This window comes from Ranitomeya imitator, chromosome 6, assembly GCF_032444005.1.
Source record: "Ranitomeya imitator isolate aRanImi1 chromosome 6, aRanImi1.pri, whole genome shotgun sequence".
In the NCBI taxonomy this organism is placed as follows: Eukaryota; Metazoa; Chordata; class Amphibia; order Anura; family Dendrobatidae; genus Ranitomeya; species Ranitomeya imitator.
Window position 1 is genome coordinate 96,916,099 of NC_091287.1, and position 25,646 is coordinate 96,941,744.

General features: G+C 41.7%; 1 protein-coding gene across 4 annotated transcripts in view; it reads left to right on the plus strand.

Annotated features, from left to right (window-relative positions):
* Positions 1–25,646, plus strand: part of OXNAD1 (oxidoreductase NAD binding domain containing 1) — a 95,583-nt gene that overhangs the window by 43,696 nt on the left and 26,241 nt on the right. For all 4 annotated transcript variants that reach the window (XM_069729950.1, XM_069729952.1, XM_069729953.1 and 1 more), the window contains 2 exons: positions 9,956–10,097; positions 20,707–20,949. In XM_069729950.1, coding sequence (XP_069586051.1) covers positions 9,956–10,097; positions 20,707–20,949 — 385 coding nt within the window. The remainder of the gene's footprint in view (positions 1–9,955; positions 10,098–20,706; positions 20,950–25,646) is intronic.

Genomic DNA, 25,646 nt, shown 5'->3' on the forward strand with positions numbered 1-25,646 from the left:
CAATGTTCACACTTGGTAATTTTGCTGCTTTTTTTTTCTGCAGAAAATCTTTGTTTTATACAATACAAGCAAAAGCTAGGAGAGTCCAGAAATCTCGTACACAAGCTTGTTTCTTTTTTGCTTGACTGAATTGGCGCACTGCAGCATTTTTTAAATCCGTAGCATGTCAGTTGTTTCAGCAGTTTTTTGCTGTGTTTTATCACCCACGGAAAGCAATGACGAGTTCAAAAATGCTAAATAAAAACCCCAGTAATAAACAGGTTTTGCAGCATGTTCTGCTTCGATTTTGCTGCATTTTTTGTAAATAAAATGAACTTTAATAAACCTGTACTGTGGACACATATACGGTAATCCATACCCAAAAAATAGTGAAACAAGAGGCAAAAAACTCAAATAGCTGCATTTTATTCAAAGCTTTTTTTTACTGCCAAGAGGTAAAGTTTTCGCTTCAGATGTGAACATAGCCTTAGAAATTGGGTTAGCAGGTCAGATGCCCGACTGCCAATCTATTTTCTATGGGGCTATCGGAAAAAGATGCTTGCAGAGCTCGGCAGCCCCATGGGTAATGAGTGGAGCAGCATTCGGGCACCTGCTCATCCGCTCCATTTTAATGGGGATAAAAGTTTCCTGTTTTTTCTACACTGTACGGGTCCCAAAGGTCAGACCCCCTACCAGTCAAGAAGTTATCACTAGAGTTGAGCAAATTTGTTCGGGTTCCCTCTTATTTGGCAAGTTATAGCGCTTACCGAATAAGCTGCAGAGGGAACCCGGCTTCCTGGAACATGCCGGCTGATCACCTGTTCAGCTCTGCAGCTTCATGTGTCGTGGCTGTATCATAGTCACAGCACATGCATGGAGAGCCCAACAAACAGGCTGCCCACCTGAACCCGAACAAATTCCCTCAACTTTAGTTTTCACCTCTGGATACATGATAGAACTTGTTTTCACCTGACCACCCCTTTGATTTAGCATCTCAAGGCATTCTGTGTTGTAAAACCCTGTTTAATTAAAACCAGGTAACCCCCATGAGATTTACGGATATTATCATCTATGGGAACACAGTTGGATAACATTAAAATTTAACTTCTGACATTGGTCTGCAAAAAGGAAGTGTATGTAAATATCAATAGAAACATTAACCCTTTACCCCCAAGGGTGGTTTGCACGTTAATGACCGGGCCAATTTTTACAATTCTGACCACTGTCCCTTTATGAGGTTATAACTCTGGAACGCTTCAACGGATCCTGGTGATTTTGACATTGTTTTCTCGTGACATATTGTACTTCATGATAGTGGTAAAATTTCTTTGATATTACCTGCGTTTATTTGTGAAAAAAACGGAAATTTGGCGAAAATTTTGCAATTTTCCAACTTTGAATTTTTATGCCCTTAAATCACAGAGATATGTCACATAAAATACTTTAATAAGTAACATTTCCCACATGTCTACTTTACATCAGCACAGTTGTGGAACCAAAATTTTTTTTTTGCTAGGGAGTTATAAGGGTTAAAAGTTGACCAGTAATTTCTCATTTTTACAACACCATTTTTTTTAGGGACCACATCACATTTGAAATAATATTGAGGGGTCTATATGATAGAAAATACCCAAGTGTGACACCATTCTAAAAACTGCACCCCTCATGGTGCTCAAAACCACATTCAAGAAGTTTATTAACCCTTCAGGTGTTTCATAGGATTTTTTGGAATGTTTAAAAAAATATATATATATTTTTTTTCCACAAAAAAAATTTACTTCAGCTCCAATTTGTTTTATTTTACCAAGGGTAACAGGAGAAAATGGACCCCAAAAATTGTTGTACAATTTGTCCTGAGTACCCGGATACCCCATATGTGGGAGTAAACCACTGTTTGGGCGCATGACAGAGCTCAGAAAGGAAGGAGCGCCATTGGACTTTTCAATGCAAAATGTCGTATTTCGAGAGAGCCCCTGATGTGCCTAAACATTGAAACCCCCCACAAGTGACACCATTTTGGAAAGTAGACCCCCTAATGAACTTATCTAGATGTGTGGTGAGCACTTTGACCCACCGAGTGCTTCACATAAGTTTATAATGCAGAGCCGTAAAAATAAAAAATATTTTTTCGCAAAAATATTTTGCCCCCAGTTTTGTATTTTCCCAAGGGTAACAGGAGAAATTGGACCCCAAAAGTTGTTGTGCAATTTGTCCTGAGTACGCTGATACCCCATATGTTGGGGTAAACCCCTGTTTGGGCACACGGGAGAGCTCGGAAGGGAAGGAGTACAGTTTTACTTTTTCAACGCAGAATTGGCTGGAATTCAGATCGGACGCCATGTCGCGTTTGGAGAGCCCCTGATGTGCCTAAACAGTGGAAACCCCCAATTCTAACTGAAACCCTAATCCAAACACTCCCCTAACCCTAATCCCTATACTAACCATAACCACATCCCTAACCTGAACATGCCCCTAATCCCAACCACACCCCTAACCCCAACACAGCCCTAATCCCAACCGTAAATGTAATCCAAACCCTAACTTTAGCCCCAGCCCTAACTGTAGCCCCAACCCTAACTTTAGCCCCAACCCTTAGGCTGTGTGCACACGTTCAGGTTTTTTCACGGTAAAAACACTATAAAAACTTATTAAAAACGCATACATTATGCATCCTATCATTTAGAATGCATTCTGCATGTTTTGTGCACATGATGCGTTTTTTTTCGCGAAAAAAAAGCTGCATGTTCATTAATTTTGCGGATTTTCTGCCTTTTTCCCGCTATTCTATGCATTTGGGAAAACGCATAAAAAACGCACCAAAAACTCGTTAAAATCGTGGTAAAAACGCATGCAGATTTCTGCAGAAATGTCTGGTTTTTGTCAGGAAAATTTCTGCAAGAAATCCTGACGTGTGCACATACCCTAACTGTAGCCCTAACCCTAATGTGGAAATGGAAATAAATACTTTTTTTTAATCTTATTATTTTTCCCTAACTAAGGAGGTGATGAAGGGGGGTTTGATTTACTTTTATAGCGGTTTTTTTTAGCGGATTTTTATGATTGGCAGCCGTCACACACTAAAAGACACTTTTTATTGCAAAAAAGGTTTTGCGTCTCCACATTTTCAGAGCTACAATTTTTCCATATTTGAGTCCACAGAGTCATGTGAGGTCTTGTTTTTTGCGGGATGAGTTGATGTTTTTATTGGTAACATTTTCGGGCACGTGACATTTTTTGATCGCTTTTTATTCTGATTTTTGTGAGGCAGAATGACCAAAAACCAGCTATTCATGAATTTCTTTTGGGGGAGGGGGGGGCGTTTATACCGTTCCACGTTTGGTAAAATGGATAAAGCAGTTTTATTCTTCGGGTCAGTACGATTACAGCGATATCTCATTTATATCATTTTTTTATGTTTTGGCGCTTTTAAACAAGATGACGTTTTCAGCGGTACCATGGATATTTATATCCCCTTTTTGATCGCGTGTTATTCCACTTTTTGTTCGGCGGTATGATAATAAAGCGTTGCTTTTTGCCTCTTTTTTTTTTTTTTTTTACGGTGTTCACTGAAGGGGTTAACTGGTGGGACAGTTTTATAGGTCGGGTCATTAAGGACACGGTGATACTAAATGTGTACTTTTATTGTTTTTTTTTATTTAGATAAAGAAATGTATTTACTGGAACAATATACGGTGTATATATATATTTTTTCTTTATTTAGGTTTTTTTTTTTTTTTTAGCATATGTAAATATTTTTTATTTTACTTTATAACATCGCCCCGGGGGGACAACACAGTATAGGGTCAGATCGCTGATCTGACACTTTGCAGTGCACTGTGTCAGATCAGCGATCACACAGGCACTTCAGGAGGCTTGCTGGCGCCTGCTCTGAGCAGGCGCTTGCAAGCCACCTCTCTGCAGGACCCGGATGCAGCCCCGTGGCCATTTTGGATCCGGGGCCTGCAGGAAGGAGGAACTTTTTAGTTTTTGAATTTCCACAAAAATTTAAAATAACCAATAAATTTCGTTCTTCACAGTTGTGTTCCACTTGTTGTTGATTCTTCACCAAAAATTTACGTTTGGTATCTGTTTGAAACGTGATATGTGGGAAAAGGTTGAAAAGTTCCAGGGAGCCTAATACTTTATCAAGGCACTGTACCTTCGTCTGTAAAGATTTATTTTTTTAGTTGAACCATTGCAACAGTAGGTTGACTTGGTGGCCGCTACCTGTGCAATAATTAAAGGATTCTCTGCTTTAGAAAGTGCCTACTTGTTAACCCCTTCATGACCCAGCCTATTTTGACCTTAAAGACCTTGCCGTTTTTTGCAATTCTGACCAGTGTCCCTTCATGAGGTAATAACTCAGGAACGCTTCAATGGATCCTAGCGGTTCTGAGATTGTTTTTTCGTGACATATTGGGCTTCATGTTAGTGGTAAATTTAGGTCAATAAATTCTGTGTTTATTTGTGATAAAAACGGAAATTTGGCGAAAATTTTGAAAATTTCGCAATTTTCACATTTTGAATTTTTATTCTGTTAAACCAGAGAGTTATGTGACACAAAATAGTTAATAAATAACATTTCCCACACGTCTACTTTACATCAGCACAATTTTGGAAACAAAATTTTTTTTTGCTAGGAAGTTATAAGGGTTAAAATTTGACCAGCGATTTCTCATTTTTACAACGAAATTTACAAAACCATTTTTTTAGGGACCACCTCACATTTGAAGTCAGTTTGAGGGGTCTATATGGCTGAAAATACCCAAAAGTGACACCATTCTAAAAACTGCACCCCTCAAGGTGCACAAAACCACATTCAAGAAGTTTATTAACCCTTCAGGTGCTTCACAGCAGCAGAAGCAACATGGAAGGAAAAAATGAACATTTAACTTTTTAGTCACAAAAATGATTTTTCAGCAACAATTTTTTTATTTTACCAATGGTAAAAGGAGAAACTGAACCACGTACGTTGTTGTCCAATTTGTCCTGAGTACGCTGATACCTCATATGTGGGGGTAAACCACTGTTTGGGCGCACGGCAGGGCTTGGAAGGGAAGGAGCGCCATTTGACTTTTTGAATGAAAAATTGGCTGCACTCTTTAGCGGACACCATGTCACATTTGGAGAGCCCCCGTGTGCCTAAAAATTGGAGCTCCCCCACAAGTGACCCCATTTTGGAAACTAGACGCCCCAAGGAACTTATCTAGATGCATAGTGAGCCCTTTAAACCCCCAGGTGCTTCACAAATTGATCCGTAAAAATGAAAAAGTACTTTTTTTTCACAAAAAAATTCTTTTAGCCTCAATTTTTTCATTTTCACATGGACAACAGGATAAAATGGATCCTAAAATTTGTTTGGCAATTTCTCCTGAGTACACCGATACTTCACATGTGGGGGTAAACCACTGTTTGGGCACATGGTTAGGCTCGGAAGGGAAGGAGCGCCATTTGACTTTTTGAATGAAAAATTATCTCCATCGATAGCGGACACCATGTCGCGTTTGGAGAGACCCTGTGTGCTTAAACATTGGAGCTCCCCCACAAGTGACCCCATTTTGTAAACTGGACCCCCCAAGGAACTTATCTAGATGCCTAGTGAGCACTTTAAACCCTCAGGTGCTTCACAAATTGATCCGTAAAAATGAAAAAGTACTTTTTTTTCACAAAAAATTTATTTTCGCCTCAATTTTTTCATTTTCACATGGGCAATAGGATAAAATGGATCCTAAAATTTGTTGAGCAATTTCTCCCGAGTACGCCGATACCTCATATGTGGGGGTAAACCACTGTTTGGGCACACGGCAGGGCTCGGAAGGGAAGGCGCGCCTTTTAACTTTTTGAATGGAAAATTAGCTCCAATTGTTAGCGGACACCATGTCGCATTTGGAGAGCCCCTGTGTGCCTATGCAATGGAGCTCCCCCACAAGTGACCCCATTTTGGAAACTAGACCCCCCAAGGAACTTATCTAGATATGTGGTGAGCACTTTGAACCCCCAAGTGCTTCACAGACGTTTACAACGCAGAGCCGTGAAAATAAAAAATCATTTTTCTTTCCTCAAAAATGATGTTTTAGCAAGCAATTTTTTATTTTCTCAAGGGTAACAGGAGAAATTGGACCCCAGTAATTGTTGCGCAGTTTGTCCTGAGTATGCTGGTACCCCATATGTGGGGGTAAACCACTGTTTGGGCACACGTCGGGGTTCGGAAGTGAGGGAGCACCATTTGAATTTTTGAATACAAGATTGGCTGGAATCAATGGTGGCGCCATGTTGCGTTTGGAGACCCCCTGAAGTGCCTAAACAGTGGAAACCCCTCAATTCTACCTCCAACACACCCCTAACCCTTATCCCAACCTTAGCCGTAACCCTAATCACAACCCTAACCCCAACACACCCCTAACCACAACCCTAACCCCAACACACCCCTAACCCTAACCACAACCCTAATTCCAACCCAACTCTAAGGCTATGTGCCAACGTTGCGGATTCGTATGAGATTTTTCAGCATCATTTTTGAAAAATCCGCGGGTAAAAGGCACTGCGTTTTACCTGTGGATTTACCGTGGATTTCCAGTGTTTTTTGTGCGGATTTCACCTGTGGATTCCTATTGAGGAACAGGTGTAAAACGCTGCACAAAGAATTGGCATGCTGCGGAAAATACAACGCAGCGTTCCCGCGCGGTATTTTCTGCACCATGGGCACAGCGGATTTGGTTTTCCATATGTTTACATGGTACTGTAAACCCGATGGAACACTGCTGCGGATCCGCAGCGGCCAATCCGCACCGTGTGCACATAGCCTAATTCTAAAGGTATGTGCACACGCTGCGGAAAACGCTGCGGATCCGCAGCAGTTTCCCATGAGTTTACAGTTCAATGTGAACCTATGGGAACCAAAAATCGCTGTACACATGCTGCGGAAAAACTGCACGGAAACGCAGCGGTTTACATTCCGCAGCATGTCACTTCTTTGTGCGGATTCCGCAGCGGTTTTAGAACTGCTCCAATAGAAAATCGCAGTTGTAAAACCGCAGTGAAATGCGCAGAAAAACCGCGGTAAATCCACGATAAATCGGCAGCGGTTTAGCACTGTGGATTTTTCAAATCCGCTGCGGAAAAATCCGCATAGGACCAGAATACGTGTGCACATACCGAACCCTAACCCTACCCCTAACCCTAACCCTACCCCTAACCCTACCCCTAACCCTAACCCTAGTTCTTACCCCAACCTTAGTGAAAAAAAAAAAAAATTCTTTATTTTTTTTATTGTCCCTATCTATGGGGGTGACAAAGGGGGGGGGTCATTTACTATTTTTTTTATTTTGATCACTGAGATAGGATATATCTCAGTGATCAAAATTCACTCTGGAACGAATCTGCCGGCCGGCAGATTCGGCGGGCGCACTGCACATGCGCCCGCCATTTTGGAAGATGGCGGCGCCCAGGAAAGAAGACGGACGGACCTCGGGCGGCCAGGTAAGTATAAGGGGGGGGAGATCAGGGCACGGGGGGGGCGTCGGAGCACGGGGGGGTGGATCGGATCATGGGGGGGTGGATCGGAACACGGGAGGGAGGATTGGAGCACGGGGAAGGATTGGAGCACGGGGTGAGGGATCGCTGTGCGGGGGGGGTGGATCGGAGCACGGTGGGGCGTCGCTGTGTGCGGGGGGGGGGATCGGAGTGCGGGGGGGTTTGATTGCAGCACAGGGGGTGTGATTGGTGCACGGGGAAGCGGACAGGAGGACGGGGGAGCGGAGCACAGGACGGAGGGGAGCGGACCACAGATCGGGGGGCTGGGGGGGCGATCGGAGGGGTGGGGTGGGTGCACATAAGTGTTTCCAGCCATGGCCGATGATATTGCAGCATCGGCCATGGCTGGATTGTAATATTTCACCAGTTTTTTAGGTGAAATATTACAAATCGCTCTGATTGGCAGTTTCACTTTCAACAGCCAATCAGAGCGATCGTAGCCACGAGGGGGTGAAGCCACCCCCCCTGGGCTAAACTACCACTCCCCCTGTCCCTGCAGATCGGGTGAAATGGGAGTTAACCCTTTCACCCGGCCTGCAGGGACGCGATCTTTCCATGACGCATATGCTGCGTCATGGGTCGGAATGGCACCGACTTTCATGACGCAGCGTATGCGTCAAAGGTCGGGAAGGGGTTAAAAGGGTCCCATGGCCATAAACTGCTCAATAAAAGGTCCCCTTCTGAACTGTAATCTGTAGAAAGCGCTGTCAATAAGGGTATGTTCCCGCATAGCGTAATCGCAGGGGATTTTTCATTTGCATTTTTCAGTACCAGCACTGTGGCAGCATGGTGGCTCAGTGGTTAGCACTGCAGCTTTGCTTCGCTGGGGTCCTGGGTTCAAATCCCACCAATGAGTTTGTATGTTCTACCTGCGTTTGCACGGGTGTCCTCTGGGTTTCCTCCCATACTCCAAAGACATACTGATAGGGAATTTAGGTTGTGAGCTCCAATGGGGAGACTGTTGATAAAGACTGTAAAGTGCTGCAGAATATGATGGTGCTATATAAGCAAAACATAATAAATAAATGTGAGTGAAGGTTTAAGACATAGATCTCCTTTGTCATTGTCAATCTCTGACAGCATAATCTAAATGGAACAATTGGTCTGCTTATGCACTGGCTATTATCGACCCTCTCCCAATGATGCAATCGCTGAGCACCGACCGGTTACAGTGTGTGTGTGTGTGTGTATATACATATGTATGCACACACGCTCATTTATTATTCACATTTGAACATGTACATAGACGGTTCGTGAGATTTCTATTATAGCCAGGGCTGGACTGGCCATCTGGCAATTCTGGCAAATGCCAGAAGGGCCTGTCTGGTTGTGGGCCGCCTTGTCTGCTACATTTAACAGAATCCGTGTTCTCAAGACATCCATACTGTTAAGAGTTGTGACGGAGCACAAAATCGCTGACTCCGTCTCTTACCCCACCAGGCCACGGGTGTCATTAGAAATATTGGTTTTGTAGTAAATCTTCCTTTCCTCCATCCAGGGTAATATTAGTAATATATCCCATCTGGTTCATGGGGACGGGGACAACATGGGCCTGTGTGATTTCAAATGCCAGGGCTGAATTTCAGCCCCAGTCCGTACCTGATTATAGCTATTATATTACTGTTTCACTGCTGTGCTGCCTATTGTGCATATCCATGGTGCTTTCTCTGGGATATATTTGCATATATTTTATCCTGTTTTAAGGTTCTATTTATACACATTATATACACACTATATATCCTTGGCTATCATGGTTATTGCCGCAAATGCTAACGGTCATTGTTTTTTTTTCCTTGTCGTGATTTTTTTTATCCTAAATAAAATGATTAGATTTTTTTATCACAGGTGTGCTTCTTGTTGTGTAATTCTTCTTTTCTTGATATGTGTCAGTTTGCTTACAGATTCAGCACGTGTTCCCATATTAGCTGTGCATTTCCCTTTTTGTTTAGGTTTTTGTCTCACAGGTCTGATGACATGACAGAAACACTCGTTCCTCTGATAAAACAAACAGGCAGAGAAATGCGTTTCCTCACAAAAACGATCAGCTGAGAGACTTTGCCATGTCATCATTATATTCAGTTATGCTTCCTTCCCTGGCCGGGAGATGTGTAAGCGTGGCTATGAACTGAAGCAGATCTACATAGTCTGACATGGTAAATAACACATGTACACAGCAGGGGCACATTTATAAGATTAGCTCAGCACAGGAACATTTTTATCAAACACAACCAATTGTGGAACTTATTCATATTTCAGGATCTATTAATTAAAATGTACTTTGTGGGACAACACATTTAAGTTAAAAGAATAATGTATTTCATGTGAACTGTCATTATAATCCATTGTGCATTATCAGTATATGGAAAAGAAAAATAAACTTTTGCACTATGTTCTATATTAGTTTATAGTGTATGTTATATATCTGTTTTATTATTATTTTTAGGGTTGATTTCTTTATTCCTGGGGTTCCTAAAGTTGGAGGCTTTTCCATTTGTTCAAGCCCGGGGCTTCTGGAAAGAGAAGGCGTTCTGGAGCTTGCTGTGAAATACAACCTACATCCCCCTGCTCACTGGATTCATACACAGGTAAAGTGTAGCACAGTATACACGCAGCCTAATATAAGTATACCAGTAAATCATATGCAGAAAACGACTGTTCACTTCCTCCTCGATCCAGATGGGCTTGTAACCTCTGCCATGCTACCATTATAGCCAGCCCAAAACCTTTTGTGGCCACAAGAATCCACTCTTCTCAAGAGAAAACAACTAATTGTGAGCGAACGTGCTTGGATAAGGTGTTATCAGATCATGCTTAGGTGCTAACCGAAAGTTTTCGGCATGCTTGAGAAATATGTTTGAGTCCTTGTGTCTGCATGTTTCATCACTATTCGACAGCCGCAACATATGCAGGGATTGTGGTTGTTAGGCAATCCCTGCTTGTGTTGCGGCTGTCTAACAGCTGCGAGACATGCAGGCACGTGGACTCGAACTTACAGGTGCTTCTCGCAAAATTAGAATATCATCAAAAAAGTAATTTATTTCAGTTCTTCAATGCAAAAAATGAAACTCATATAGAGTCATTACAATAGAGTGATCTGTTTCAAGTGTTTATTTCTGTTGATGTTGATGATTATGGCTTATAGCCGATGAAAACCCAAAAGTCATTATCTCACTAAATTAGAATAATTAACAAATAACACCTGTAAAGGCTTCATAAGTGTGTAAAAAGGTCCCTTAGTCTGTTTCAGTAGGCTCCACAATCATGGGGAAGACTGCTGACTTGACAGATGTCCAGAAGGCAGTCATTGACACACTACACAAGGAGGGTGTCACGCTGTAAGCGGCGTTAAAGGGGCAGGACGGCGTACTGGGACCCGCACCTGTCATTACCACTTTAATGGGGCCCTGGCTTTTCCTTATCTCGGGGGTACCTATGATGGTTAGGAGGCCTGAGCCGCCAGCCTATCCCTGTCTCCTGTGCAGGCCCTATCAGTGACCCCCTCTCCCCCCAAAGGAGGTGGACTGTACCAGTGTAATAATACAACAAATAACAGGGTATACAGACAAGGTAACTAAAAGTCTCAAACTCACCAAATGCTCACACAATCACAGGAGGAAACACAGAGAAGGGAAGAGAATGAATAAACTAGGAAGGAAAACAGGTTAAACATGCAACCAAAACAGCAGACACCAATCTCTGTAAATAAACCTCCAACACCAACACTACGCTCCTTCAACCTCCAAGCCAGGCAGTAGAACTGATCACTGACAATAGCTGAAGTCAGGACTGGGTCTATATAGAGGATCAGATTACAAAATCCACTTCAGCTGAGAGAGACCCAGTTCTCAGCAACTCAGCAATAAGGTTAACTCCTGCACTGCTGGCACAAAGCAGCCAGGTCAGAATATAGGTGAAGAGCTTCTGTTCACTGTGTGTGAACGAGGCCCAGAGCGCTGCGGTTCTCTGGAACCTCTGTCGCGGTAGCCCCGTGACAGAGGATAAGCCACAAAAGGTCATTGCTAAAGAAGCTAGCTGTTTACAGAGTGCTATATCCAAGCATATTAATGGAAAGTTGAGTGGAAGGAAAAGTGTGGTTGAAAAAGGAGCACAAGCAACCAGGATAACTGAAGCCTTGAAAGAATTGTTAAGGAAAGGCCATTTAAAAATTGGGGGGAGGGGGGGAGATTCACAAGGAGTGGACTGTTGCTGGAGTAATTGCTTCAAGAGCCACCACACATAGACGTATCCAGGACATGGGCTACAAGTGTCACATTCCTTATGTGAAGCCACTCATGACCCATAGACAACGCCAGATGCGTCTTACCTGGGCCAAGGAGAAAAAGAACTGGACTGTTGCTCACTGGTCCAAGGTGTTCTTTTCAGATGAAAGTACATTTTGCATTTCATTTGGAAATTAAGGTCTCAGAATCTGGAGGAAGAGTGGAGAGGCCACAATCCAAGCTGCCTGAGTTCTAGTGTGAAGTTTCCACAATCGGTGATGGTGTTGGGGAGCCATGTCATATGCTGGTGTAGGTCCACTGTGTTTTATCAAGACCAAAGTCAGCGCAGCCGTCTACCAGGAGATTTTAGAGCACTTCATGCTTCCCTCTGCCAACAAGCTTTTTGGAAATGGAGATTTCATTCTTCAGCAGGACTTGGCACCTGTCCTCATTGCCAAAAGTTCCAATACCTGGTTTAAAAACAACAGTATCACTGTGCTTGATTGGTCAGCAAACTCACCTGACCTTAATTCCTTAGAGAATCTATGGGATATTGTCGAGAGGAAGATGAGACACCAGACCCAACAATGCAAACGGGCTGAAGGCTGCTATCAAAGCAACCTGGGCTTCCATAACACCTCAGCAGTGCCACAGGCTGATCGCCTCCATGCCACGCCGCATTGATGCAGTAATTGATGCAAAAGGAGCCCTGACCAAGTATTAAGTGCATTTGCTGAATATACATTTCAGTAGGCCAACGTTTCGGATTTTAACCCCTTAGACACCCTGCCTTTCTCTTTTTTGCGTTTTTGTTTTTCGCTTCCCTCCTTCCCAGAGCCATAACTTTTTTTTTAGTTTTCTATCAATATGGCAATGTGAGGGCTTGTTTTTTGCAGGACGAAATCTACTTTTGAACGACACCATTGGTTTTACCATGTCGTGTACAAGAAAGTGAGAAAAATTCCAAGTGCGGTCAAATTGCAAAAAAAGTGCAATCCCACAACAGTTTTTTTGTTTGGCTTTTTTGCTAAGTTCACTAAATGCTAAAACTGACCTGCCATTATGGTTCTCCAGGTCATTACGAGTTTATAGACACCAAACATGTCTAGGTTCTTTTTTATGTAAGTGGTGAAAAAGAATTCCAAATTATGCCCCAAAAAAATAAAAAATTGCGCACTTTTCCGATACCCGTAGCGTCTCCATTTTTCGTGATACCATTTTGTTGCAGATACGTTCTTTTGATCACCCGTTATTGCATTTTAATGCAATGTCGCGGCACCCAATTCTGGCTTTTTTAATTTTTTATTGCTACGCCGTTTAGCGATGAGGTTAATCATCTTTTTTATTGATAGATCGCGCAATTCTGAATGCAGTGATACCAAATATGTGTATTTTTTTTTTTTTGAATGGGGTGAAAGGGGGTGATTTTAAACTTTTTTTTTTATATATTTTTGTATTTTTTAAACATTTTTTTTCTTACTTTTGCCGTGCTTCAATAGCCTCCATGGCATGCTAGAATACACAAAAGAGCATAGTAGAACCAAAAACACTCAGTTTCAAAAAATCACAGTAATCCACAAGTGCTAGTAAAAGATGTAAAAAACAGGGTACTTGGTAGATGAAATGCAGCATTGGTATGAGCGCCGACCACTGGGTGGCATCAATAACCATAGAGGTCTTCAGGAGGTGACCTCTGGTTGTTATGACCCCCGATCACGTGACTAGGTCACCAGTGCACGCATTTCCAGGCCCGATGGCCGGAAGCACTTGTTAAATGCCGCTGTCAGTGTTTGACAGCGGCATTTAACTATTTAATAGCGGCGAGTGGATCGGGATTCCACCCACCGCTATTGCAAGTACATGTACAAAACGGCTGACATGTCGCGGCTTTGATGTGGGCTCACCGCCGGAGCCCACATCAAAGGAAGAAATGCGACCTCCGCCGTACAAGTACAGCGGAGGTCGCAAAGGGGTTAAAATCATTTTTCAAGCTGGTGTTAGAAAGAATGATGACTGTTGGGTTTTCATTGGCTGTAAGCCATAATCATAAACATTAACAGAAATAAACACTTGAAATAAATCACTCTATAATGACTCTATATAATATGATTTTTGCTTTTTGTATTGAAGAAATTAAATAAAATAACTTTTATACAATCTTAATTTTGTGAGCAGCACAGGAAGCATTTTTTGTACCTGAGCGGCCTCTGCATTATCTTGTACTGTCCAGTCCTTACACTTGATCGTGTCAGTAGGGTTCAGCTATAAGCACAAGGTCTGATTGTCCGCAAAAAAGAAAGGAAAAACAAGTCATGTTCTACTTTGATCTATTTAGTGGATCAAACTCGCAAATTCAAGTCAAAGGCCCCGTGAAGTAAAAAAGCAGACGAATGTCATCCATGTACTGTTCATATTATACTGACTAATGTTAAGGAGTTTACAACACTAACAAATATTCCAAGGGAAAATAACAACGTCTAACAACTAGAAAAAAAACCCCATTAAAAGATATATACTTTATTAAATAACCAAAAAGTAGAAAACATGGGTATAAAACCCACAAAAAAGTCCCTATCAAATATATACAGTCCTAAGAAAAGAGGACAAAAATCCCCCACAGATAACCTGAACGCACACTGGTAGAATAAAGATAGACTGAATAATGCAATCTGTGATATATCTAAAGCATCTGTAAGGGTGACTGATATAGGTGCAGCATATCCCTTACGGCTACACAGATAAACATAAATACCTATACGCTGACCCTGCCTAGATGCGGAGGTTGGCACCCTAAGAAATATCGAGAAAGGCGCCCCCGCTCGTGCGATGACTCTCCCTGATCTCCTATCAACTCCCTATAAGGGATAGGAATAGAAACAGAAGGCCAGGTGGCTGTAATTAACTTGTATAGATATGTGATCCCCCACATACAACTCCCCCCCTCCAATGTGATGTGAGGTAAAGAGATAGAATCTATACATACATAAAGCACACGTACCATGTAAACCGAACCTACCAGTGCTAGTTACACATAAAGCATAGCATATGCTACAATACCGGATATACATACACGTATCCGGACTGATGGAAATAATACATATAAACCAAATATATATAAAGGAGCCGCGCTACCACATACATCCAGATATATACAACACCTAAATATTATTAAACAGTGTGAACTCCACAATTGATGTATAACACAGCCATGAAACAGATTTTAGATATACTCATCTGCTGCACTCAGAAGTTCACAACTGAGGATTAGTTCCGATGTAGTGGTCAGACAAATGATAACCGCGCAGATGACATCTCCACACCACCTCTCGACGCGTTTCCCCCAAGCCAAATTGGGTTCATCAGGAGAGACCAGATATATGCATGGCAGAGATAAAAAGATAGGGCTGCAGTGGATTACCTGTGGGTCCCGCTTTTAAACAACCGCTCTATCAAGCTGACTTCCTGTTACATGGTGGAGCACGATAGTAACACTTAGGCAGACCAACAGACCCCAAGCGCATGGGGATTACCATAGCACCTCCATAGAAAGGGAGGACACAAAGGCCCCCACACTCCAGAGGACCAACTAACACGCTCTAGCCGCCGTACAAAGCGGAAGCTATGCCAGGAAAACCGTCAGAAGCGGCGCATGCGCCGTGAGTAGACAATGGAACAGCCAGGTACAGAGGCGTCCGGGATAAGGTAAAACACCCCCATCTAGCACTGCGCACGCGCCGACAGCCCATAGATATCGAGGCCGAAACAGAGATAGTACGCAAGTGTATACCACACGGTGACATCACCAAGCGGTGGGCAAGCGCGCAGGCGCCGACACAGGCCAGGAAAGTAATAAGCCTAATACGCAGGCGCAATGATTAAATGAACGCTGTAGCGCTACAAGGGGGCCCAAATAGAACCGCACCAATAAAAAGGCACACAAAACAGTATGTCATACATAGATCACCAGGCTGAAATATCAAAATGTAGCTCACATACGACGGCAAATAACTAATACAACCCACAAAGAGACCCTACCAGGTACCACATACAAATTAAATAAATATAAACAAAATAGATTACCACAAATAATGATAAATAGTAAATGAACATATTCATATACATAGACTGGCTAGTGATAATGGATCACTGCATCACAAAAAGCAGCAATAATTCTGCTGCTCATTAAGACCATCCGGTACAAGGGTACGCAATTTGAAAATCCATTGGCACTCCTTTTGAAGGAGCAATTTATCAATACTACCACCACGGGGGTTACGACGCACGACCTCAAGGACACAAAACGAAATTGCCCTACTATCATTAGAATGGGCTAGTCTGATATGTTTAGCTATTGGTGTATCCCGGCCATGCTTGATGTCACCAAGATGCTCTCCAATACGTCTACGCAGCTCTCTCCTGGTTTTCCCGATGTAATTAAGTGGACACAAGCAGGTGGCCATATATACCACTCCCTCAGATTTACAATTTGCAAAATCCCTCATACAATAAATTCTGGCTGATGTAGTACTTTTAAAGACCTTGTCCTTCCTGACCCATGGGCAGAATTTACAATCTCCACATTTAAAGGTACCGCAAGGCTTACGGTCCAGCCAAGTGCCAGTTGGTTTAGGACGATCGTAAAAACTATGAACCAAGCGATCCTTGATAGATCGACCCTTCTTATACGTAATTTGAGGAGAAGGTGGAACAAAGTCTTTAAGTTCAGGATCCGCTCTTAGGATCCCCCAATGTTTTCTTAAGATATTCTGTACCACACTAGATCTATTATCAAACATGCCAATAATTCTCGGGATTTCGGGTGTGTCCACTTTAGGTGATGGATAAAGTAGGTCATGACGAGTACAGCCTGCTGCGTGCCTCCAAGCTCCGTCAAGTACGTCCCCAGGGTAACCCCTCTGGCCAAATCTACATACATACATGAGAATACGGATACAACAAGGATTGTAAAAACTTGCACACAGACCAAAAATCAATGCGGCACATTGAAAAAGAAAAACCATGGACCGTTTTTCATGTATGAGAAGTAAAAAGATGCGTGAAACCCTTTGTTGGTCTTATCCATCATACATTTTCTAGACAACTTTAGTTATTATTATTTATTTATATAGCACCATCAATTCCATGGTGCTGTACATGAGAAAGGGGTTAGGTACAGAGTTATAGATATCGTTTACAGTAAACAAATTTACAATGACAGACTGGTACAGAGGGGAGAGGACCCTGTCCTTGTGGACTTACATTCTATGGGAGTTGCTCATGTGTGGGAGTTTTCTGCCTGGTGTAGTAACTTTTTTTGGATTGGAAAATGCGAATAGTTAATTCAGTATATCTAGTTTCACCGGTGTTCAAGTTTTGCTATAGACCTGCTAACTGTGTATGTAATATAAACCTAGAAAATCAAAATGTATAATGCCACTCCTGGCTTGCAGTTGTTGCTGTCAATGAGTCTGTTGTACCTCAAGGCAGTTTCAGGCCAGATTGGCTTTTGCAATTCTGATATTCATTAGAGCCGATCTTTTACCAGATCTGACCTGATGAGGCTGGGATGCTTACCTCTAAAAATCAATGTCCGAATGGAAAGCGTGTGAGAGCTCATGGGTCTAAATATACCCACCCACCGATCCTGTCTGACAGCTGCAGCTTGCACTGAACAGTTTGAGCACTGATGAACTGTCAGACTAGGTGGGCAGAGATTCCGCATCGGCAGGGAGGAAGGACATTGAGGAGCTTGTCAGTCCTGCTAGGTGGGTGGAAATGGATTTTAAACTTCTAACGGGTAGAAATTTTAGAAAGCACTTAATTTATTACAGACTAAGGGCTGCAATGTGGCTTTGATTCTCTTAATTAGAATTCTCCTGGTTTGGCCTAAAGTAGTCTCTTTCCAGCATCTAGGCCCCTGTTATTAATTTATGGAACCAGAATTGCTTTATGAATAGGGTTTACTTTCAGATGAAAACGTAGTTTTGTAAATTACAGTTGCTTTAACGTTTATTTATTTCTGCATTGTGTGTTGAGTAACTGCATAAAATATCTCTTGTCAATTTTTTGAATATTTTTCTTTACAAGTGACCAAATAATAGTATTTCTGGATGGCATTATATTCACATGACCTGTAGTTACGCTGTGAATCTATCAGTAAAATAAGTGCAGCAGCCTGTATTCTGTGACCTAGCAGACAGAAATGTCCTGTGTTTGCTGAGCGGAGAGCTGCAGGGGGTTCGCTCAGGTATTGGAACACTTCATTTCTCTAGTCACCTTCCACGACAGCCACTTCGGAATTAGCGCTGTCGTGGAAGGTTCCTAGAAACCGAATTACTGGTAAGCCTAATTCTATTTTTGTGGCTAGAGTAATTGAGATTGTGTTTTCTAGGAAACCTTACTTATTAGTGTAGAGTGGCAGTAGTAAACCATTTTCCGGACTAATAAAGCATATGGATACGGTTTGGTCATGAGACCACCCCTTAAATGATCTTGCGCTTACTCCACAGACATGACTCCTCCATGATATTTGTCCTGTTGCTCCTCTCTGCTCTGTGCTGTAGTGTATATTCACTGTCAGGGTGTGTATAAGACCTACACCAGCTGATTGCACAGACCGAGGTTCTTAAATCTCTGTATTAGGAGGACCCTCTTGTAACCTATGCACTTTTCCTCCAGTATGACTTATTGGGGTTGTTCACTGTACTTTTCACAATTAATTTTTGCTGGCAAGTTCTCCCTGAGCTAAGGTGATGACAGCTTGCCCTAGTAATAAACTGAAATTGTGGTAAAGTCAAGCAGCAAGTGTTCAATTCCACTGCAGGCCAACCTTACGCGAAATGAGGAGTTGAACAGTTCTCATTAAAATCAGTTAGGCTGTCCTGTAATGCATGCAGGAAAGATATACATCTTGGTACCGTGTTAGCCAGCAGATAAATATTTAGAATTGAGAGTCCTCAGTGGTTGATGCCTTTTAATGGCTAACTGAAAAGATGGTAACAAATTGCAAGCTTTCGAGACTACACAGTTCTACTATGCCTGATGAAGAGACCTGCATAGCCTCGAAAGCCTACAGTTTGTTACCATCTTTTCAGTTAGCCATTAAAAGGTATCAACCACTGAGGACTCTCAATTCCAAATAGTTTCCTGTAATGTATAGACGTTCTCGGCCCTACAGAGAGGGGAATTCTTTGTAGGCACTCGCCGCTTTGGATTTCTCAGACAAAGGACTCTAGAGGAATTTATTAAAACAGTATATTATGTACATTTGTATTTTCCAGCATTACTAAGAGGGATTGTCCACTTTATGTTAATTTTAATGGATGTGTTGGGGACCTGATTTTGCAGCACTTACTAATATAGAAGTATCATGAGTACTGAGCGCTTCTTAGTTCTTTACAGTCTGATGATGGAGAAGCATGTGATAAGTCCTGTCCATTCGTTTCCTTCAATTAAATAGCATTGCGCATGGAAAGCTGCTCTCAAGTGGAGGAGGCTGATGGACAGGTCTGGTCACATGCATCCCCACCATTTTATGGACGTTCGTTCTGTACAGGCTATGAAGAAGACTTTACAACAAGCGCTGGAGGAGAACCTATAATACTTATATAGTAGTAAGAGCCACAAAATCATTTCACCAATACATGTATTGAAATTAAAGGGTTATTCTCAACATGTGTTTTCAGCAACACACAGTTCTCCAGTCTCTTCACTTCCTTGTTGCTGGGGAGAGGTCACCCCTCCTTGAGTGACAGGTCTGGTTAGTATCCTTCTGCTACTCTGAGGCACTCCGGTCTCTCGGTGCTTTTTCTGAAGTCTACACTGTAATCACTATATTTGCAAGTAGAGAGAACAGTGACTTAGAACAAGCACGTAGCTTGGGAAAGTGAGAGCAGTGATTAGGCGAACTGCTTTGGAAGCAGCTTGAGTGGGTTCCATGACTGATAACATCAGCTCCAGCTCAACAGCTGCCAGAGAGTTGGAAGTAAGCAACTGGAAAGACAACTTGGATTTCCGGAGTTGACTACTCAGCCTGGAATGTAGCTACCGGGCATACTCGGCCAGACTTTGTTGGTTAGTCTTTTTGGCAATGAACTGTTTTCTATGCAAGACAAAAGCTCTTATGGCAGGAGAATGGCAGCAGATAGAAAAAGCAAGTCCACTGAAAACTTGCTGCTTCTCATGCTGTGTGACTAAAGCATTTAATAACGGGAGACTATCCCTTTAAGTTATAGTGGTTAACACCAATAAATAAAAGGTGTATTATTGCACTGTATAGAAATCTATATGATAGTAATACTGTATGTATTCAGTGAATCCTAAAACTCTAACCATGGTGCCATGTGCAAAGATTTCATTTATTTTCATTATTTTTCTTTATATCGAAGCCTTTCGCTTTTGTGTGATACTTGGCTCCTTCCACAAGATATTCAGTAATGCATATTAATAAACAGCCTTGTTTTGTGTGGTGGAGCAGGCAAACCGCACAGTAGCAAAACTCAGAATAGCATGGAACCAGCATGGCCATGCCAACGAACTGCTTTGCCAAGTGTTTACTGCCGCCACGCCAAGTCTTCTTATTACAGGGTACAGATTGTGTATCCCTGCAATTTATTTTGCATTTAATATCTGAAGCACTGATCAGTGGGGGGAAAGAAAACAAGAAATTTGTATAAAAATGAATTCTGTCAACTGCATATGGCACATTTATTTCTCTGTGCCTGTGTAAGTGTTTATTCTGTGTGCATTCATCTAATACACAACTGGGGATTTCTTTAATCCTGATGGTTTTTATTGATTACTAATCAGATGAGTGCACACATTACGCACACCACCCACTTTACCGATCTGTGTATCCACAAATTGCATAATCTAACTTTTTATTGTTATTCTGTGCATTTAGTTTGTGGTTTTGTTTTTTTTTTTGCTTTTCTTAATTTGTATTCATAATTATGGCTTTTCTTCTGTATCACAGTGTTCTCTGGGCTCAGAAGTGGCTCTACGAGTGGGGGGAGAGTTTTTCTTTGATCCTCAAGCATCCGACTCTCCTGTGGATCTGGTCTTAATAGCTGGTGGCGTAGGAATCAATCCCTTGTTTTCAATACTCTTACATGTTGCTGACCTTCATAAGGCCTTAGAGACAACGGGGAAAGGCTTCCAAATGGGGAGTGTAAGACTCTATTATTGTGCCAAGAACACCAGTGAGTTACTATTCAAGGTAATTTCTATTGATAAACTTCTTAGCTCATTTTGTGGTCGATGAATGAAAAAAATATGTAAAAGCATCATTTGCAGTCACGACTAAGTATCCTGGATGACTTCCTGACTTGGTAAAACAAGCTTTTAGGTCGCTTATGCAAGAGTAATATTTAATCTGTCTCCATTTTGTTCTTTTGAAATGATAATCTGTTAAGAAAAAGAATTGCCTTAATACTCAAGATATTCCTTTTATTTTTGTAATCAAAACCTATGAACAATGAGACCTAAGGAGACGTTTCTGCCCTTAAAAGCTTTCCATCTAAACAAGATTGTGGAAGTGACATAGGTGAAACATGGTGCTAAGTTAGAGCCAAGGACTTTTCTTGGTATTTCCATTATAAAGAAAACTGCACAAAATGTTCACCAGGAAGGGATTGTTAACACCTATCACAAAGCTATAAACTGCAATGACCAAAGTGGGTCCCTGAAGAAAGGATGTAGTGGATGTGTGTATGACTAAATCGGACTGTGTACACAGAGTCTCCGTCTTACAGACATCAGACTTAAGTACAACCCCTGGTTACAAATGTTGGATGTTAAAAAAGAAAACCTAGCCTACTCGTCTCTGACCGTTCTCGCCATGTGGTCCTCCCGCTGTTGCTGTGTCCAGGCCTGAGCTCACTGAACACCAAAGGTCGCTTCATCACCACAACCTTATGATGCACAGTAAGCTCCGGGATGGACTTGGCTATAAGTCTTAGCCTATAGTGAAGAGGACAGACGTGCAGCACACCACACAAAAAATGAGTGAAGTGAGTTTTAGTTTAAAAAAGCAAACTAAATAGTCTCCAGCAACCATTCTGATAGCCATCTGGCTCTCTACTTTGTTGCACGCTGAATTTCCAAGACTTTTGCTGGGTCAAACACCCAAAGGTCACTGCTCATAAGGTTGTGACGTTATGACTTTCCTATATTGAAAAGACTGGAGATGTGGTGCACCTGACAATGGAAAGAAGAGCAGTGGGGTGGCTGGAGAGGAGAGTATTGCTTTCAAAAATACAAAACTAAAGACTCGCCTCTCCAGCAGCCTGCTGCTTGTTGTCTGGTCCTATTCTTTTTGCCATCATGCACCGCTTCTCCAAAACTTCCGACCACGACCACCTTATGACGTGTACAGTAGCCTCTGAGGCCTGTACACCACTATAAGTCCTTACCTTTAGGAAGGGATCAGGACGTGCGGTGCACCCAACGACTGAAGAGGACCTTAGGGCAGACGGCAAGCAGTGGGATGGCTGGAGCAGTCATCGGTGAGGTAAGGTGTTTTTTTGATTTTTCACCAGCCCTGATCCAACGTACGGCAAATACTTACAGAACATATCTAGTTTATAACCTGGGGACTGTTTGTATGTGGTTATGTCACATGGACTCTGCTGGAGAAAGTGAGTTTTAAAGCAGCTCTATAGTTTGGTTCTGCGAGAGACCACCACACCCCAAAATCCTGGCTTCCTGCTTCCCAGGGCCTGTGCGCTTACGATTGATAGTTCAAGCTGGTGGCTTATCACTTCTGGCCCAAGTGGTTTGCTCCGATGCTGCCAGCACAGGCATTTTTTGAAGCGCATGTGGATTGAAGCTTGCTGCATCCAGCATTCTGGCTATTCTCAAAACAGCTCTTATAATCTCTATAGAAAAGATTTTTGTAGCATCCCTTGCCTAGGAGACCGGCCACCATTGATGACCTGCAGAGGTGGCTGATAACTTAGGCTATGAGCAGTAACTCAAATACAAATCCCTTAATTTTTGAGAATGTTGAAGATTTTTTTAACAACAAATACATTTCAAAGTTGTTTGTTTTTCCAAGCACTTTGCAATTTTAACCATATTATGATAATGAGAATAACCATTTAATGACAAATGCTCAAAACTGGAAAGGAAGCACGTCTGAAGGTCCAGGGCAGTGAGTTCCAGAGAGTGGCTGCAGCTCAGTGCAAGTCCTGTAGACGGGAGGGAAAGGATATCGTAAGAGAGGGTGGATGTTATAGGTCATTTTCTGAATGAAGAGTAAAATGTGAGTAAAGATAGAGATCAGCAGAGATGATTTATAGTGCCGTGTTGTGGAGTCTGGTAGCCTAGCCTAATCATTTTTAATATAATTCTGGAATACCAGATAGTATTAGGAAGAAAATTCTATGGGCCTGTTGAGGTTTTGGCAGTGTCATTGTTAAGGTAAGGACAGGCATGAGGGGTAAAAATGGTTTGAAGAATTCAAGATTTAGTAATGGATCAAATGAAAGGATAGATTTGTGTTGGGTATCAATCCAAGACATGGAACCAATCAAATTTCTCTTCAAGATGGTTGTGTTACAGAAATGGTTGAATGGAGAGAGAATAATAGATGAAACAGAAGGAGCTCACTTCTAGAAAGATTTAGTTTGAGACAGTGACAGTCGACAAACACTCCCTAGTGTTGTAGGAAAGCAGAAATATCCCTAGGGGCTGGTTTTATTTTATTTTTTTTTGTATACTGAACAATGATAAGTAATGGGTACATTAATTTTCATTGAGATCACATATTAAAAAGTGCAACTGCTACAGTATATGCACCCAGTAGAAGGAATAGCAGAGCATGTCTGACACCTTCCTCTGAGAGTCATCCTCTCTAAAGCAGATGCAGAAGCACTTACCAGAGCAGTGATGTGTATCTGTGCCTATCCCATCTCTGCCCGAGAGATAAGAGAATTGCACTACTATCCTTTTAGATAGTAAATTAGTTGAACAACAGCTTTTGAGCTAATAAATAGTGAAATTAACGACGCTTGTTAGCGCATAATCTAGCAACTATTCTTCCTATTTAAAAAAATGATGAAAATCCTGAAAGTGGCTCTGAGAGTAAATGTTAAGAGTTTCCTTCGCTCTTACCAGGAAGAAAAAGTCAATATGCTGCACTATTCATGCCGTCAAAATTAAGGAACCCTCAGCAGGACCCCAACTGAGTCACTGTTTTTGCATCTGTAATATTATAAATATTATAGATGGCTTAATATATTAACCCCTTTCAGACATCGGGCAAACTCTTGACAGCGGCATTTAACACATGCTTCCGGCAAGCGCATTGGAAATCCTGCCCATCGGCACCCCTGTCGCATGACAGTGTGTCGCCGATGGGTTGGCATGACAACCAGAGGTCTTCAGCAGACCTCTATGGTTGTCACTGCCGGATTGCTATAAGCGCCGCATGGTGGTCTGCGCTTATAGCAAGTTAGGAATTCTGCTACATACAGGTGACCTGATCATTGTCTGTATGTAGCAGAGCCGATCGGGTTATGGCAGCTTCTAGTCTCCCATGGACTATTGAAGCATGCCAAAACTAAAAGAAAAAAAAAAAGTTTAAAAAAAAAAATAGGTTGGGCGATTTGAACTTCTTTCGCCCCATTTAAAATAAAATAAAAAAATAAATAAATCAAGCATACATGTATTTGGTATCGCCAAGTTCAGAATCACCCGATCTATCAATATAAAAAAGTATTCTCCGATCGCTAAATGGCATAGTGAGAAAAAAAAGTCAAAATGTCAGAATTACGGTACATTTTTTTGGTCACCGCAACATTGCATTAAAATGCAATAACGGGAGATGAAAGAACGTATCTGCACCAAAGTGGTGTCTTTAACAACCTCAACTCAGCACGCAAAAAATAAGCCCTCACTGAAGCCGAGATCACGAAAAATGGAGACGCTACGGGTATCGGAAAATGGCACAATTTATTTTATTTTTTTAGCAAACTTTGACATTTTTTTCACCGCTTAGATAAAAAAGAACCTAGATATGTTTGGTGAATATGAACTCTTAATGATCTGGAGAATCATACTGGCAGGTCAGTTTTAGCATTTAGTGGATATAGTAAAAAAGCCAAACAAAAAACAATTGTGGAATTGCACTTTTTTTTTGCAATTTCACCGCACTTGGAATTTTTTTCCTGTTTTCCAGTACACAATATGTTAAAATCAATGATGTCTTTCAAAAGTACAACTCGTCGTGCAAAAAGCAGGCTCTCATGTGGCCATATTTACCAAAAAATATAAACGTTATGGCTCTGGAAAGAAGGGGAGCAAAAAAAGAAAACGCAGAAACGAAAATACCTCCAGTCATGAAGGGATTAAAATGTAATATTATACGATTAGAATATTATATGATGCAGGCTGTAAATATTGTCTGAAGGTTTCAATGTTCTTTTCCAAAAATGTGTGTATTAAGCAACCCCTGAAGATAAATTAAAATTAGCGTGTATTATTTGTATAGCATTTTAAATGCCTGCCCCTTATGGTAGATATTCTCTGTGAACACAGCGTTGTACCTTTTACAGTGTGAACTCCAAAATTATGAAATTGACATTACACCCTTCTGGACCTGCTCCCACTACTAAATAAAAGAAAAACATAGGCCGCGATTAATCAAAGCTTTTTCACCAGCATTCTAGCATAAAAACATTTGAAAAGTCACAATTTTTGCCCAATGCGAGGTGGCATTTTAACACAATTTTTGTTCAACTGTGGCAAAGTGAGCGACGCTTAGGCGGGATGTGCGGTGGAGTTCGCTACACCACAAATCTTAGGGATCATTCTCATCTACGTATAAATCGGACGCATGCAATCCAATAAAAAAAATAATCGGTTTGTACTCTTATTGAAAAATATTAACACAGTACAAAGATAAATATCTTT